Genomic DNA, 18263 nt, shown 5'->3' with positions numbered 1-18263 from the left:
AAACAAGCATCATAGGGACGAAACAGGCAGTCAGTTGAAAAGTGTCGTAAGTGGCGTACAACGTAAATTGGGCATCGTAAATCCGAGGACTCCCTGTTTTTGGAAAGCATCTTGCACATTTTTGGCATCACTGTAATCCAGATTAATAATGTGAGATTGGTCTGATGTCAGTTTGGTGTGTGAAACATGGAACTTCCAAGTTTTACTTTATTTCCATTAAATTTAACATCTCATTTTAAAATGCTGCCTTAGAGGGAGTAAGGTTGCATTGATTTTTGAGTCCTCTGAGACTAGCTAGGTTTCTAGCCATTAAATATAGGTTTTGTGCATAATGTCTTAACGCAGTTCAGGTTTTAAGACAAACATGGAATTCTTTAAAAAGAAAAGGAGTACTTGTGGCACCTTAGAGACTAACAAATTTATTAGAGCATAAGCTTTCGTGAGCTACAGCTCACTTCATCGAATGCATCCGATGAAGTGAGCTGTAGCTCACGAAAGCTTATGCTCTAATAAATTTTAGTCTCTAAGGTGCCACAAGTACTCCTTTTCTTTTTGCGAATACAGACTAACACGGCTGCTACTCTGAAACATGGAATTCTTTAAATGGCAAAATAATTTAATTGGTTATTACAAGGCACTGCCTCTTCCTTTTACTGGCCTAGTGTCAGTACTATGCACTATTACTCAGGTAGACCAAATTCATAATTGATCTAAGAACTTCTGAAACTCAGTCCAGTGTGGAGAGAGAGAGAGAGAGAGAGATGTGCTGTGTGGTCTCTAAGTGAAGAGTTTGGGATTTACCACATTCAGATACCTTCTTCTGAAATGATGTAAGGGTAGAAAAGAAACCTTGGCTTTTTTATTTACCAAAAATTTCCCTGTCTGACAACTTTCAGTAAAGAGGAAGAAGGATAATATGTCTGTTACTAGAAACTGTCAAAAAAAAAAAGTTTTTAAACACTTTTTAGTAGCAAGATTATCCACTTGTTTTTGTTACTGTTGGAAGAGTTGAGTGATTTTCATTGAGTTATTAGCTGGTTGTGTGACACGTGCTTAAAATACCATGAAAAAGACTGTCGAATATGTAGTAGGCACATAAAAGTACTGTTTGAATTTAGAATCTTTTTACAAATCCATTGTGCATTAGGATGGGTTATCTTTACTATTGGTATCTCACTGTTTTTAATTCCAAATGTTATGATCATAGCTGTAAGATTAATGTAACATTTACTATTTTAAAATAATTAGTATCTTTTTTATATTCCAACAGGTCTGGAAACTAGGCTGGTCACCAAAACCTGCAGGTGATTTTGGCACAGCTTTTCCAGAAATCCCTGTAGAATTTCTTCAAGAAAAAGAAATCTTTAAAGAGTTCATCTATCGCATTAATACACTTGGTAGGTAGACAACATGTTTATGGTTCTTTCGAATACTTAATCTTTCTCGCTATCAGAAGTTTGTAAATTCATCGTTTGGAAGGTAGATCTAGGAACAACCTATGTTTATGATAGACTATCATTGTTTACTCAAATGTGTTGGAGGACTGAAAGAAATTTGGATAAGTGGTGGGACATTTTTAGTGTCTTTGATACATGATGGAGGACTTGACCTTGTGTCAGATATATAACTTTTGAGTATATGAGCTTCAGATAAACTAGGTTTGATTATAAAAGCAAAAATGAAGTACAGTAAAATAGAAGAACCTTACTCTGGGTTGAAACTAAATCAAAATATCCTGTAATCATGATTTTGTCTTTCCCTTTCGGAGAGCAGGGCTGCTTAATTCCCAAACTAAAATGAATGCATTGGTCTCTTTCTAAGTGGGGGTGAGGGAGCGGGGTGGGGGGATGTGTATGTATGTATGTATTTATGTATATCAGTGTTATGAAAAAAAACACCCAAACAATTCAATTTTGGTACTTCACTGACTATCATTCTCTGTGTAGAAGTGGAATAGTGGGTATTGCAGAGCAGGATAGAATTACTGTAATTCAGTGAGCACTAAATTGAGCTCAGAATTGTAATGCATAGCTCTTTCTTATATAGTACATTTATTCTTAAGGTGAAAGCATTACAACATATTAAAACAAATAAAGAACCTACACACTGCTAATAAGCTTACTGGCCCCCGTGAATGTGAAAGTGTCGTCTTTATATTGTTTGGGTCTTTAATCTGTCCTCCTATAATGGGATCAGCAGATAAAGGGTCCCCTTCTCACGGCATAGCTTCCAAAGTGTGAGTTTTGAAGTAGGAAACTTGCATTCTTCTTCGAGTGCTGTCCCTGCGGGTGCTCCACTGTAGATGTCGGTGCATCCCAGCGTCACTGATCAGAGACTTTTGGTAGCAGTGCCAAAGACAGAGCTAGGAGAGCGAGTGATCTGAGACTAAAAATGATTTTGATTGAAAAATCTCTTACTCCTCCATCGGACAGTAATAAGAACCAGAGAGAAGACTCTCCAGGAACCTCCTCCCTGGACGGAAAAGCACCCTAACCTCCAGAAAATAGAGGAAAAGGGATGCCCCTCCCTTACAGAAAGAGCTTTTAAAGAGAAAACAGTCTCTGGCAAGATCATTACCCTTGGTACCAGTGGCTAGCAGGGTTAGACATTCGATGCTCTGGGCACATCCATCACCGGCCGCACCATGAGCACAAATGATAGAGAAGGAGTCGAGTGGAAGGTATAAGACTACCTCCTCCTTCACAGCACCATCAACCCCAAGGAAGGACCCCGTGCCACTGATACCTAAAGCGGTGATGTAATCCCCCTGTACAGACTCCATTGGAGCAGTTATCAATAAAGATGAAATCAGCCACATCGGCACCGACTAAAGAGACACACAAGAGGTCGGTACCAAAGCAAGTGTCCAAACAGATATATACAGCACCAATGACCCCGGCCCCGATCAGACCAATAACATCAACACCAGGGGCTCCTATACTTGGTACTGACAACTCCCCAGTACTGTTGACACCAATAAACCAAGACCTTCTCTAGCGAGGAGGAAGATGATATGGAGGAGGAACTCTTCTACTCAGGTCACTCCTCCCCCTCCGGTGCCAAATCTCAACCATCACTTACAAATACTAAAACATGCCCACGCAGAGACATGCAACCACGGTGATAGATGATCCAAAACAATTCCAAGAATTGCAGCCGTATCCACATTTCGCCACAAGATAGAAGGATTCATAGCCTTCACGCATCCAATCACCAAACGATTCCTTACAAGAATTCAAAACATGTACCCTGTGGTCCGCAAACCAACACCAGCATGGAATCTTAACTTTGTACTTAAGAGCCTCACCAAAGCCCCATTCAGACCCCTTGGTATCTTCTCGCTACTACATTTATCAATGAAGGTAGTGTTCCTCTTAATGATCACATCAGCACGCAGCATGGGCAAGATCGTGGCCCTTATGGCCCATCCGCCTTACACTGTATTCTTTAAAGACAAAGTGACTTTGAGACCACACGTAAGGTAACCTCATCATTCCACATCAATCAACCTGCGTTCTACCCTAAACCACATAGGTCTACTCAGGAATCCATGCTACACACACTAGATGTTAGACAAGCACTAACTTTCTACCTAGATAGAACAAAACATTTCCGTAAGTCACCAAGACTCTTCATATGCACCATGGAACGATCAAAAGGCACAGCCATCTCAAAACAGAGATTGTCGAAATGGATTTCAAATTGCGTACAAATGTTACCAACAACAGATGATAGAATCCCCACAGAGGATTAGGGCCCATTCAGCGAGAGCCTTTTCTACCTCAACAGCATTTCTACATAATATACCGATCAAAGAAATATGCCAGGCTGCAACCTGGGCCTCAGTACACACGTTCACAAACCACTCCGCAATCACAAAAGATTCTGAGGCAGATGCAATACTAGGTCTTACAATACTATCATCAACTATCCAACCTACTCCGGAACCCCCCCGGCCATAATGGGGTACTGCTCTACACAGGGACAGCACTCAAAAAGAGAGGGTTACTCGCCTTGTGCAGTAACTGAGGTTCTTCGAGATGTGTGTCCCTGTGGGTGCTCCACTACCCACCCTTCTCCCCTCTATTCCGGAGTTCTAAATAGGAGCGCTACAGTAGAGAAGGAATAGAGGTGGGGCCGGGATGCGCAAGTACTAACAGCACCACAAGGCAGCTACTGCGCATGTGTGCCCCGACCACACACAGCTATCAAAAATCTCCAATCAGCAGTGCCGGAACACACGAACACCTACAGTGGAGCACCCACAGGGGCACACATCTCGAAGAACCTCAGTTACTGCACAAGGTGAGTAACCCTCTTTTCCCTCCCCTCCAGGTATTTCCTAGGAAACCCACTTAACTTGAAAAGTTCAAATTATTTCAATAGTTTGCAAATTAATTCCAGTTCTGCAATTTCTTTGTTGAAGTCTGTTTTTGGAAGTGTTTTTGTTGAAAAAACTTCAAAAACAGACTTCAATGAGAAACTGCAGACATGGAATTAATTTGCAAAGTGGACGCCATCAAATTAGGCCTGAATAAAGACTGGGAGAGGCTGGGTCACTACAAAAAGTAATTTTCCTTCTGCTGATACTCATACCTTCTTGTCAACTGTTAGAAATGGGCGACATCCACCTTGATTGCATTGGCCTCATTAGCGCTGCAAAAGTAATTTTCCCCCTCTTGGTATTCACCCCTTCTTGTCAACTGAGAATAGGCCACTTCCACCTTAATTGAATTGGCTTCATTAGCACTGACCCACTACTTGTTAAGGAAACTCCCTTCTTTTCATGTGGTGTGATATATATATATATATATATATATACTGCTTACTGTATTTTTCACTCCATGCATCTGATGAAGTGGGTTTTAGTCCACAAAAACTTATGCCCAAATAAATTTGAAATACAGATACATAGTTAATATTCATAACTTCAGATACAAAAATGATACTTGCATACAAATAGCATAATCCTATTCAGCAAATCATAACCTTTCCATAGACACCTTACTTGACATACTTTGTACAAGATTTGTTGCAATTATATAGTAGTGGTAGCAACAATGATCTTCATAGTCATATTTTAATCAGATAATATCACACAAGGCTCATTAAAAAGAGCAATGGAGGTGGTAAGTAAAATGGATGGGTCTTTCCCACCCAATGAGATTTGCAAGGCTGCAACATAGAATTCTCTGTGTACTTACAATAGATCATTGTTTTGATAACACATCACAGAAGAGGATGTATTTGACTAATCTACGATGTAAGTCTGTATCCTGCTTGATCACTCTATGCTTAGTTGGAAGAATGTTCTCAGATTTTATTTATTTTATATGTAAACTTTAGTAGTCAGGGATCTATTTGGAAAACCTTTGCATTATTTGAATTGTGTTTTTTAAAAAAAGGCTCCACCTGAATCCTCTTCTTTCTGGGAATGAGCTTTCACTGAGAGCTATATATTTTTAGAGTCATTTGGGATCCTCTACACATTTCTACCCTGAAAAAAAATGGTCAATTTTGGATGCTTGTGATGTGTAGTATTATGAAAACCCTGTTCTTAAATTTTTGTATATTGAGGTTTTATTGCTTTTAAACTAGAAAATCAAAAAATATAATTGTGTCTGAAAAACAAATCAGAATAGGATCATTTAAGTACGCATGTTCAGAATCCAGTTTAGGTAAGAGATTGACATTTTTTAAAATAGAATTGGACAAACTGAGATTACAACAATTATAAAAATGACTTAAATTGGAAGGGAACCAGTGTGAAATTATATCTGTGGAAATTAGATCTCATTTTAAAATGCTGTTTCATGTTTGTAATAAAAGCTAGTTTATAGTTGCATTGAAGTAGTAAATAGTCTTATACCTTTGAATACATTCATAGGGTGGACTAGCCGTACCCAGTTTGAAGAGACCTGGGCTACTCTCCTTGGTGTGCTTGTAACTCAACCAATTGTAATGGACCAAGAAGAAAGTCAACAAGAGGTAAAGCCATTCAGTAACATGTTTATGTAGTATAAATGCTTTTCCTTATTGGTAATTTTTTACTCTGTTAGGCAGACCCTTGCCCACTGTAATACTGCAAGATGACTTTTTATATTTAACATTTACCTTCTGGGCTAAAGTCTCTGCTTGTAGGTGAATGGTTTTGGAAAGTTTGAGAAAAAAATTCAACCATTTTTGAGTTACAGAAGAATGAAAGAAATACACTTCAAACCCTAATTGTGATAATACAGATGCTTAATTTTATTAAGCGCAGGCAGAAATCACCAAAAGATTACAGGAAACCTCTTATTGCATCAGAAAAAGGCTGCATCTTTATAATCAGACTCAGGAAATGCACTAAGGTTCCAACAGCAACAATAATTTGGTCAGATTACACGTGATATTTTGTATTCCTATTTTAGTATTAAAAAGTAGTTTGATACAATACTGTTTGTTGTAAGATTTATATCACAAATTGAGCAGGATGTGTAATGTAGCCTGGTCACAGTTGCTGTTGTATCTTGAACTAACCCATAGAAGTCATAGATGGAAAAACCCACTATTTGGTCCATCTCCCTGCACATGCAGGCAGCTTGAAAGTACTGTATCAATAAGACCCTTAAATATGTTTTACCTCGGCATATTTAACAGACAAGGTTATTGAAATTGAACATTTACAAAGTGCTGCAATGCAAACAACGTATTGGAAAATAAATGTAAACTAAAAAGAATAAATATGAATGAATTCGGAGAGGCTTTATATAGGCAGAATGGGGAGAAAGGATGGGCCAGTGGCTAGGTCACTAGCCTGGGACTTTGGGTGATCTAGGTTCAATTTGCTGCCCACCACAGACTTCCTTTGTGATCTCGGGCAAGTCATGTAGTCTCTCTTCCCATCTATAGAATGGGGGCATGTTTACCTACTTCACAGACGGTAGATATATTAAAGATTGGGGATGCTCTGATAATATGGCAGTGGTAGCCATATCATTTTTTTAAAATTGAAGAAATGAGTACCTAAGGGAAATGTATAGAATGGCAAAGATTGCTGAATACAGCAAAAATTGGAAAAAATTGTTAATGTCTTAAGTAACAGTTTTCTTAAGGTGAAAGCATTACAGAGGAAATTTTAAAAACAATAAAAGAACCTACATGATAGCTAGCTAATAAGATTACCAGAGATCACCTCTCTTCCCCAAACTCCAACAAGGGCTCTGGTTGCTGTCAGACCTTCCAATCCTTCCCTAAGGATTGGGGCCCTCCCTTTGGACAGAACGTCCTATCCATTTATAGGATCAGAAAGACTGTCCTAAGTCAATTTAAACTCATTTGTACAAAAGTCCTTTTCTGGTCTGCTGTTCTCTAGAGGATCCAGTTGTAACCGGCATATGCAAGTCTCCCAAGGTGGTGGTCCCTCTTAGCAAATGTTATAGCCTGAGTGAATTTGCTTAATTACAGTTCTTAGTTCCTGGAGGGCTGTGGTCTCCTCCCCAATGAAATTACATACAATCCTTACATACAATTCCATACAATCCACAGTGATATATAAACTTAATACAGTAAGATTTCACATAATTCAATAAGGTTTGACAAGGATATTGCAGGAAATTGTCATATTTGTCACAGTAGTTATTGACTCGAGCACAAATGTATATCATTTGATTATGACGGATTATATTGTTGCGACTTAATCAGGATCTAAGAAGTGATCACAAAAACTTGGGAATGGATCCATCTGAAATTAGACGCAACATGAAAGTAGGTGGATTGTTCTGGAAATATTAAAAAATATCTATCATGAGATTGTAGGTTAAATCCTTATAATTATATTTAATTCTCAAAGAGTATGAGGCATCATACAAACTACGACATAGATCAAGAGATTGATCTGGTGGCCAGATTTCTGGTCAGGAAGTAATCTACACTCTCACCAGAAACGTTGCCAAAGTCCTTGTGGTGTTGCTTTCCACTGGAGTATTGAGAGAACATCTGTAGCATCAAGTGATGTATTACATTGGTTTTGGTGGAACTTGTGATCTTCCATTTTCACTTTCACATAGAGTATGTTCACTTTACAGGAAGACACGGAGAGGACTCAAATTAATGTTCTTGCAGTACAAGCCATAACCTCCTTGGTGCTGAGTGCAATGACGATACCAGTTGCAGGCAATCCAGCAGTTAGCTGCTTGGAACAGCAGCCCCGCAATAAAGCTTTAAAAGTTCTGGATACAAGGTATTATTTCACCTGTTCTGAAAGCACATGAATGTATATTGATAACTCTGTATCAAGCTATGTACAAGATAGCTTATTCTAGTAACATGTAGACATATGGTGTATAATATAGATGTATGTGTGTACGTATACGTACACACGCTATATTTTGTAAATTCCAAAATGAAACACTACACTACAAGTACATTTATTTTTAAATATAGCTAAATCTCTTTTGTTGGCATAGCAGTTGCCTGATGAAAGCTCTTCATGTTTTTCTAAGCTAAATATGGAAGGAATCCTAATATCACAGTAAACCATAAGCTCAGGCAAAATTTCAGACTTGTTTAAAAACAGCTAAGTGAATATGCAGCTAGAATAGTAAACTGGTAATTTTCATACTTAATTTTACAGGCAAATGTTGGAAAAAACATCATCTTAAACCATTAATGTGCTTTCTTCTGAGCTTTCAGGTTTGGGAGGAAGTTAAGTGTTATCAGAGGAATTGTGGAACAAGAAATCCAAGCAATGATATCTAAGAGGGATAATATTGCCACTCACCATTTTTATCAAGCATGGGACCCTGTTCCATCACTTTCTCCTGCTACCACAGGTATGTGTGCAATGGTCATTTATACCAATAATTCTTCAGTCCTGCAGTGAATGAAATGATGGCTGCTTGCTGAAAAAAGTAACTTTTCTTATATGTGATAGAAAAACATTTACAGGAATTACCATATACACTATTCTGAACAAATAATGTAGAAAAAAAAGTAGTTTTCAGGTTTATTGGGCATTTGTTTAAAAAGTCCTTTGTCTTTTTATTTTAGGTGGTCTTATCAGCCATGAAAAACTTTTACTGCAGATCAATACTGAGCGAGAAATGGGAAACATGGGCTATAAACTAGGACAGGTTTGTTCAAGTTAATACATCAAGCCCAAACTTTTTAAAACTTTCTTGTCTTTATTCTCAAAAATCCAGTTTAAGAAGCATTGCTTAACATCCAATTTAGATTTAGTAAACTAAGGACAATCTTAAATCCTGACTGAAAACAAAACAAGTGAACTTTTTTTTGAGTTGTAAATACGTTTCCTAGCTAGGGAGCACAAGTTCTCCACCAGGATTCATTAAATACTTGTTAGCACCAAGTATAATGTCTTATCAATAATTCTGATGTTTAAATTCATAATTTAAATATTTCATTCCATGACTAAATTTAAACTCCATTTGGAAAAATAGGATTCCATTTTAAAAAGGCACATATGCATTAGCAAAAACTTCTCAATTTCAAATACTATATTTGAGTAAGGTTTCTGTCACCGTTAAAAGATCTAAAATTGCCCAAGTTAGTATTTCCAAGCAAGATATGGAAAATATCAGATTTATGTTGTCTGTCTCTAGGACCCGTTTCCCCCTTTATTAGTTGGAAATATTTTAACTTGCTAGATGTCATATTACTGTCCATTAGCAAGGCATTTGTATTTCCTACAAGAAAATCATTACAGCTGTGACAATACCAACATTTTTATTGAAGGACTAGCAATGCAAAAGTTCTGACTGAGAAGGAACTTCTAGTACAAAATACCATTTTTAGGTACTTTTTGTCACTGTTCAGGGCAACTGCACCTGTATTCCACCTCCATGGTCCCTTGAAGACACCCACTCTAGTCTCGTAGCTCCACAGCCATTACCTCTCTTGAGAAGAGACCTACATGTCTCTTCCTCCTGACCTGGGTTTTTTCCAGGCTACACAGTTCCCTGCCTCCATTTTGGCCAGTGTCTGTGCTTTGCTTTCTCTCCAGAAGCTACTAACAGCATAATTGCTATAGTTACAAGTTACCACACAGCTCTTTCTATGAGAGCACGTTTTATACTTAAGGTGAAACCATTACAAATAAAGCACATTTAAAAACAAAAAATAACCTACATGTATGCTAAAAAGCTTACAAGAGGTTACCCCAACTCCAGCCTCAGGCTCTCATAGAAGTCAGTCCTTCAAAACCACAATTGAGTTCACCCCATCTCTATAAGTTATAACTGTCTCAGATTCAGAATAAGAACTACCATGAATAGTTCAGTCTTTCCTTGATTCTGCTTGGTCATTTGATCTTGGCCTCATGTAACAGGTGATAGCAAACAATAGTCCGCTTCAAAAGGCTGGGTTTTACATAACCAGGAATTTGCCTTCACCTCCCCGAGATAGTCTCCAGGAAAACCACTTAACACTTTTCGTTCCAAAAGTCCATTATTATCTGGCATATTATGCAACATATTCCTTTGTTACCCCCAAGTCTCACATCTGTCACATCTCCCCACTCTAAATGTTACATACATTCCTGGCCCATGATAATACATAAATCATTCATTTAAAATAATGGACCCCAAAGATACATAAACTTAATTCAGTAAGGTGTATCAAGGATATTGCTGAAAAATGCCATATCTGTCACACTTGAGTCCAAAAATAATATTGCCCAAGGTGAGTTTATTTGGCCAGGAAAGCTGGCTCTGTGTGTGTGTGTGTGTGTGTGTGTGTGTGTGTGTGTGTGTGTGTGCGCGCGCTATTAACCTTCACTATTGAGTGAAGGTTAAGTTTATTCACAAGTTAACTTTTCTGATTTTTTTTTCTTCAACTCCAATTTAATTTCATTTGTAAAATCTTCAAGTATGTCATTGGTTCACTCTTAATGACATGCCTTTGACATGTTTCAAGTAATTTTGTCGACAAAGCTGAGCATTACAATATTTTGCATTGTATAAACCCATTGTACAAACTTCTGGTGTTTAGCACTGTAACAGAGATGCAATATAGACAATGTAGCCTCACACATTGAAATAAATGATCTTCTGGAGTAGGGTGTTTGTGTGTTGAATTTCCTTTCAATTTTTTTAACTGAAGTGACTCCATCGTTAGACTAATATGCAGCTGTGAAATTAAGTTTAGCTTGCAGTTTAAAATATGACCCTGCCAAAATGCACCATGTACCTTTGTGAATATTCTGGCACTTAGAATTTGTTGCTCATGATTAACTTTATTTTTAAAATAACTTAATATTAGTCTTATTTTTCTTTCTCAAAATAACAAAAACATTTAATCCTTATCTAGAGATTAATCATTGGAGAGAATAATTTTTTACATCCATAAAAATTAAAATGGCCAAATGGAGTTGTTTCACATTCTTTATTCATTTCCTCACTCACCTATGCGTCTTCACTCCAAATCAGAAACCCAAACAAAACATTTTGCTATTTAGCTTGTGGTCTGAGATCTTGTACCATTTTTTCTGCTTGGATTGAATTTTATTTCCAATTTGCAAGCCCCTGAAAACATGACATAAATAACCTTGATTGTTGTGTGTATAATGCTATATGTGGGTACTGTGTGTATAATATATATAAATATAAAATATTTATAAATATTAAAAAGGTTAGATTAAGGGAAACCTTTCTAAGTATGTATGTGTTGTGGTCCTGTCTAGCTTTATATAATGCCAGCTAATTTAACTAAAATCATAACCTCAGTATAGTTGAATTTCTTGGATGGACGTTCTGGTGTACACATCATCATTACAGCTGCTGCTTGCACAAGATAGAGCAAACAAGAATGCAACAGTTTAAGCCTATTTTATTTTTAAAATGAGGAAGCAAATCTATTTTTTTTGTGAATAATTTTAGGGAAGGGAGGGAAGAATGTAAACATAGACTTAGGAAAGATAAAGCTGGTTTAGCTAGACTAATTATTTGTGTAGAAACTTTTTTTTTCAAGTTAATTCATAGAAATAACTTCATTCCCTGATTAAAACAACCTTTTATATAGATAACTCCAGTAAAATCATGTTTTGTAGTCTAGGTTGAGACCAGAAATCCCCTCTCTAATTGTGATCCATGTAAGATTTTTAACTCCTTAGTCTCCCTCTCTTCCTTTAGAGCACTTAAATATACTTCAAAAATGTATTATATTTTGCTTTAAAATTCAGAATTGTGACTCAGCTTCTTACATAAAATGTAGTTATTGTAAGAAATGATGCTTTGAACTTAAATTAGAAAAATTGGAGCTGCTCTGTGGTGTTCAAGACATGGTTTCTCAGATGACTTGCAAACACAAGTTTTTACTGCAGTATGCATTGCAGAACCAATGTATCTGAATCCTCAAGCTATATTGTACTCTGCTTATGCAGCAACAACAACAAAATTCTATCTAATTTCTGATTTCATAAACTTATCAATGATAAGATAAGCAAGGGCACAACTTGTTTTTTGGAAACTGGTCTCAGCTTACTGTACTCGGGGAAAAATATCATTTTGACTTGTTATTGAGCAAACTGATGCAAACATTCTGATTGTGTGCCAGATATGAATGTAATGCTTTACAGAATTTAAATAAGCAGTGCTGTAAATATTTAACACTTGAGGCCAGTATTTCCAATGAGTGCCTACTAAAACCATATCTTGGTACCCAAATGAAATCGTCTCATTTTTTCAGAGACAATGAACAATCCCAGTGATGATTTTTGAACAAAACTACTAGTGACCACCTTATAGTTACCCTGGGAAGTATATTGAAAGATGCTCCAAAACATCGGTTTTTAAGGAGTTTACTTTTCTTGCTCAGTTTTCAAAGAACTGTAGAGCATGAAAGGTTTTAAAAATGTGTAATAGAAATGAAATGCACACTCAATCTGACTCAGTGAGATTACACACACGCAGACTTGCAAATCTGAAAATCATCTTTACTTAATTTTTCTTCCCAATTCTGCAAACTGACAGCAGAATGGAAATTAGCAAAACTGGCTGGGGATAATTGTTTTAGTGTAGATTGTGTTTGCTTCAACTTCAGTTTCACAATGGAATATTTTGAAATGTTAGTAAATTACAGTAATAGATGAGCAGAAGATGGAAAGTTCTGAATCCAGATTTTAAAAAAAAGTCACATTTAAAAAAATATTTTCAGTCAGAAGTTAGACATAAAAATTGTAATATTAACCTGTACACGTGCAGGAATGATATAACATATAAAATTTAGAAGAGCACTCAAAATCTTTTATACTAAGTGGTGTTTTTCTAGAGTTGTATCAAACTTTCATAGTGAAACCTGCAACAAAAGAAAATGTGGCTGGTTCTGGACTTAGTTATAAGCTCAACATTTTCATCAGGTTTTCTAAGATTCATTAACCTTTCATCCAACTTTTCCTAGCTTTCATGAGCATTGACCAGATTGATTTTAGTTTTGTCTGATTTTTTTTTCATAGTTTCAACCCAACAGTGAGGCCATTTCAGCTAACTGGCACTTCGAGTTTGGGATTTATTTAGCCCCAAAAGTTAGGGTGCAAAATCCAGTTATGCAAACTGGATGGGATTCACACATATTCAGATGTTCCCACAAAAGCCTGTGGAATGATATCAGGGTTTCATGCTGATCTATTTTTTTTCCCCTCCTCCAGACACATCTAAGGGAAGGCAGCAATGTCACTGCATATATCTCATAGTAGAAGTCCTCTAATATTGCATATTACTTGAGCCTTGGCTGTTTTAAACATGACTGTTCAAACTCTGACCTTCCAATTCTCTTTCTCACAAGCGTTTTTCTGAAATTAGCATAGGAGTTGCGATTAGCTAAACCCAGCTAAGTTTCTAAACTTTTGCAAATGGCAATAGAACCAGCAGTCACTAACCTTCCCATGTCCTCTTTAATTTTACAGTAGTAGCACTTTCTGAATTGTTTCTAGTTTGACACTAGAATATAAATAAAGGAAACATTTTTGAAAGTATTTTTGGCTAGAGAATTCAGGGTTGGGACTTGCTCCTACATATATTGGTTCCCAGATAAAATACATTTGGTTATAGCTATAGCTTAATTGGTCTGTGCTAGTGTACTGTAAGTGTAGTGATATGATGGATGCCTGTAAAACTCACTGTTGTGCCTGTAAACTCAATATGCCATATGTTTCTAGAAACAAGTTCAGTATTTTCAGTAAAGTGATAGGGTGCACAGCATAATCTTATTGCTGCCATATAAGCACAACACATGTGCAACATAAAATACATAAATATAAAAATGATATAAAGCTTTTATAAACATATCCTGATACTGTACAATATTTTTGCTCCTCTTTTAAATAAAAAAGTTTTATAGCTTTTTTTGTTCTAGCAACTTCTAATTTGATTATGAAAAAGCTAAATATTTTTCAAGTTAATGTTTTCTGATATTTAAGGTTTCTATACACTCCGTGTGGCTAGGAAATAACATCACTCCATTGAGAGAAGAGGAGTGGGATGAAGATGAAGAAGATGAGAATGATATGCCTGCTCCTTCTTCACCACCAACCTCTCCTATTAATTCCAGGTCACTTGTGTTGCTTTTTTTCGTTTGCCACTTGAAAAGACGACAATGCTAATATTTCTTGTGTTTTGAAGTCATTAAAAGAGAATTATGTTGCCTTTTATAAAATGGATGCTGTGTAAGGATTGATTTTTCTAATTACTTTGAAAAGAAACATGAATATAGTGATTGTAATTTTTGCTCATTGTACGTTGCAGGAAACACCGGGCTGGGGTTGATATACATTCTTGCTCTCAGTTCTTGCTTGAACTGTACAGTCAATGGATATTGCCATCAAATCCTAGCAAGAGAACACCAGTCATTCTGATTAGTGAAGTGGTGAGATCAGTAAGTCTAAAAAATAAATTCTGTGCCATAATTGAGTGCACTTTCATGATATGTTTGAGTTTACAGAGAGTTTATAAAGTAGCTTTTCCTAATATACAGAAAAACTGACTTCTGTAGGCATAGTCATTGATGTAATGATACATCCTTCATCCGAAATGATAATTTAAGGTTCAATGGGAAAGCTTTTGATTAAAATATATTAAGCTGTTTTAAGCACTCAGTAATAGTAGAATGTGTAAAATTGAATTATAAATAAATGTTATAAAAGAATACTTGAGAATAAATTCTTCCTTTACTTGCCTACCTACTAAGACTAGAGTTCAGGATTCTGTGTTTACCCTATATGAGGGAGAAGATATAAAAGCAGAGGAATAAATGATGTAAGTAGGCACTAAGATTATTATTGAAACATCTGATTAAATCTAGGATTCTTGAGGGATGGAGCGCCTGGGAGTGATTGCCACTGAAACTTTTAAGATAATATAAATTGAAAAGCAATTATTCATAGACTTAGAAAATGTTGGGATGGCACACTCTTGCTGCAAAGATAATGTATTGTGCATTATTGGAAATCTGGGTTCATAATGTTGCTAAACAGTAACCTTCATTTGGACCCCAAGACTACTTATTTTACTTTTGTTGTTGGTTTTGTAAGCCAAAAGGGTAAGGAAAGAGAAGTTATTTTTTGAGTGCTTGTCTGTATGTATTCCATGTCTGTGCACATTTCCCTCATGAACTTAATGGAAGTCTTTTGGCTAGCACTGTCTGTTAGGCAGCACCTACCTCTTTCATGCCCTTGCGCCCCCCAGCATGAGAGCATAAGGGGGTGTGGAATGACCAACAGACCCTCAATTCCTTCTTACCACCCATGACTGTAACATTGAGCAAAGTTAGTGGTATCTGGTCTCTTGGACTTGCGGTCCCCGTTCTTCTGTTAGTTATTTGGCTAAGCTTTTGCAAAGCCTTATGTAACCCACTGGTGAGTGTGTTACAGTCCACTTCTATGCAGGTCAACAGAGCATATGAGGAGTTACAACCCCAGTTTACAGAACCCTTGGCTTGTAGCTCAAGTAGTTGCAAGCACCTCTTGTTTTTAGTTCTGGAGATCCCTGGTTTGTTGGCCAAGAGGGCGGCCATCATGTTTATGCTCAACTTGATGGGATTTCTGTGTATGTATGTAAAACATAACTTTTGAATGCCGCAACAGACCATTCCCTGAGATTTTGGAATTTATCAAGGCATCAGTGGCCAGAGCCCTGTTGATTTTGGGGGATATCAGAAAAGGGGATATAAGAGACACCTGAAGCCCTGACATCTCTTTAGCACAGCCTCAGCCTCAAGCACCTTTCCAGTTGTCTATAGATTAACGCCTTCCATCATAACTATACTCCTATCACAGGTCTGCCTATCCTCCCAATTGAGTTTAATATGTTGTCACCATTGCCATGGCACTGTTACTTCCTCGAAGCAGTTAATTTGACTGTCACTTTGAGAGCCATCAGCCAGTTTTGGGAGATCGTTACCCTTTCCCCACCCTTTTTGGGAACCATTTCTTTAGTTTTCAAGAAGCCTGAAACCATATTTCCATTGACCAATGAGTACTGGAGATAATAGGGAAAAAGTTACTCCATTCAGCTTCAAGACTTTCCTACCATCCATCTGCCTTCACCATTCCTTTTCTGGAACCCCTTCTTATGAGAGTCTGTTACATTGGGAGGCACAATCCCTCCTGAAATTTGGAGCAATGTGAGGAGGTTCCTCCTCAGTTTGTAAGAAAGGGCTTTTATTCCCATTATTTTCTAGTCCCCCAAAAAATCAATAGGCTGCCCCATCCTAGACCTAAAAACCTAAACACATTCATCTGCCAATTCAAGTTCTGGATTGTGACCCTGTCCTCCATAATCACCACCTTGGATCCTCTAGACTGATTTGCAGCTGTTGAGCTCCAGGATGCATGTTTTCATCCATCCAGCACACAGGAAATCTCTACATTTTTGTGATCAGCAACACACATGTGCAGTACAAAGTGTGTCTTTTGGTTTGTCAAAAGCCCCAAGAACTTCTGTGAAACGTTTGGTTGCAGTAGCAGCTCATTTAATGTACCTTGATGTCTGGTTGGTTCAAGGAACTTCTCTCTAGCAAGTCATGGACAGGATTCGGTATATTGTCTCCTTGTGTGGTTGAGTATATTCTACAGGTTTAGGGTTCAATATAAACAAGGACTAATCCTCCCTAACTCATGCTCAGAAAATGTAATTTATCAGAGCCCAGATACACTTTTGCTGTGGTGTAGTCTGTCTACCTTGTGCCAAATTTGACATGTCTCTACTAATCAACCAACATCAAGAAAATCCTCAAACGACTGTAAGGACATGTCTGTCTGGTAGGACATGTGGTCTTATGCACATTTGTGACTGCAATCGCCAGACTCCATCAGTGTTGTCAGAGGAATGGTTGTAGTCCTCTTACAGCCCACACCTTCATAATAAAGACATGAAGATTCAAATCTCCAAGTCTTGAGGTTGTTAAAGTGGTAAAAGGACCACATCAAGTATATAAGGTTGTTGCTTTCTACTCATCACTTCTTGTGAAGTGTACAGTGACCGATGTTTCGAAGCCTAGATGAGCTCCCCATCCTAGCTATCTCAGAGCACAGGGTTGGTGGTCCAAAGAGGAGACTGTTACATATCTGTGTTCTAGAATACAGAGCAGTGTCTTGCTTATATGGCTTTTCTCAGCCACATCAGGGGACAAAGCATCCGAATAATGACAGACACTATAACTGCAACATTTTATGTAAATAAGCAGGGAAGGGCCAGATCCATTTGTCTATGCAAGAAAGCCATTATCCTGCGGAAAGGCATATCCAACACCAAAGAACTGTTTTTATAATCCACTTGCTATGTCTTCAGAACATGCCAGCAGATATTTCTAACAGAACCACAAGTGATTTGTGAAGGACTCTGTCATTGGGTCAGTGTTTGACTAGTGGGATTTTCCTTGCACAGATTGGTTTGCAATCAAGAACAAGAAGTACAAAAATTTCTGCTCCACCAGAGGACCGAGTCCCAGTTCACAGTCAGATGCTTTTCTGATTCTGTGGACTCAAGGTCTATATTATGCCTGCCTATCCATCCATCTGATTCTATGAATAATGAAAAAGATCGTGCAGGATTTGGGGTTAATCACTCTTTTAGCTCTTACCTGGCCAGGTGATAGAGCTCAACAGGTTGTCCATTAAGTCCTGAGGGAAAGAAAGAGTTATTGGGTGACTATATCAGCCAGGTCAAGGGAAGAAAACTTCATTCAGACCTGGCATCTCTACATCTCATGACATGGAAGCTGTGGTGTTGGTGTATGTAGAGAGAACCTTCTCTACATATGGGCCTCCAAGG

General features: G+C 37.5%; 1 protein-coding gene across 3 annotated transcripts in view; it reads left to right on the top strand.

Moving 5' to 3' along the window:
- The window catches only part of HTT (huntingtin), a 190995-nt gene that overhangs the window by 147000 nt on the left and 25732 nt on the right, over positions 1-18263 (top strand). For 2 of the 3 annotated variants that reach the window (XM_038399202.2, XM_038399201.2), the window contains 7 exons: positions 1271-1397; positions 5888-5988; positions 8067-8221; positions 8674-8813; positions 9031-9113; positions 14414-14544; positions 14739-14868. In XM_038399202.2, coding sequence (XP_038255130.1) covers positions 1271-1397; positions 5888-5988; positions 8067-8221; positions 8674-8813; positions 9031-9113; positions 14414-14544; positions 14739-14868 — 867 coding nt within the window. Of the gene's footprint in view, positions 1-1270; positions 1398-5887; positions 5989-8066; positions 8222-8673; positions 8814-9030; positions 9114-14413; positions 14545-14738; positions 14869-18263 lie in introns of those variants that run through there. The other variant, XR_006280578.1, reaches the window with a different exon arrangement.

Source organism: Dermochelys coriacea, chromosome 4 (assembly GCF_009764565.3).
Source record: "Dermochelys coriacea isolate rDerCor1 chromosome 4, rDerCor1.pri.v4, whole genome shotgun sequence".
In the NCBI taxonomy this organism is placed as follows: domain Eukaryota; kingdom Metazoa; phylum Chordata; order Testudines; family Dermochelyidae; genus Dermochelys; species Dermochelys coriacea.
This window is presented reverse-complemented; position numbering and strand designations above follow the sequence as displayed.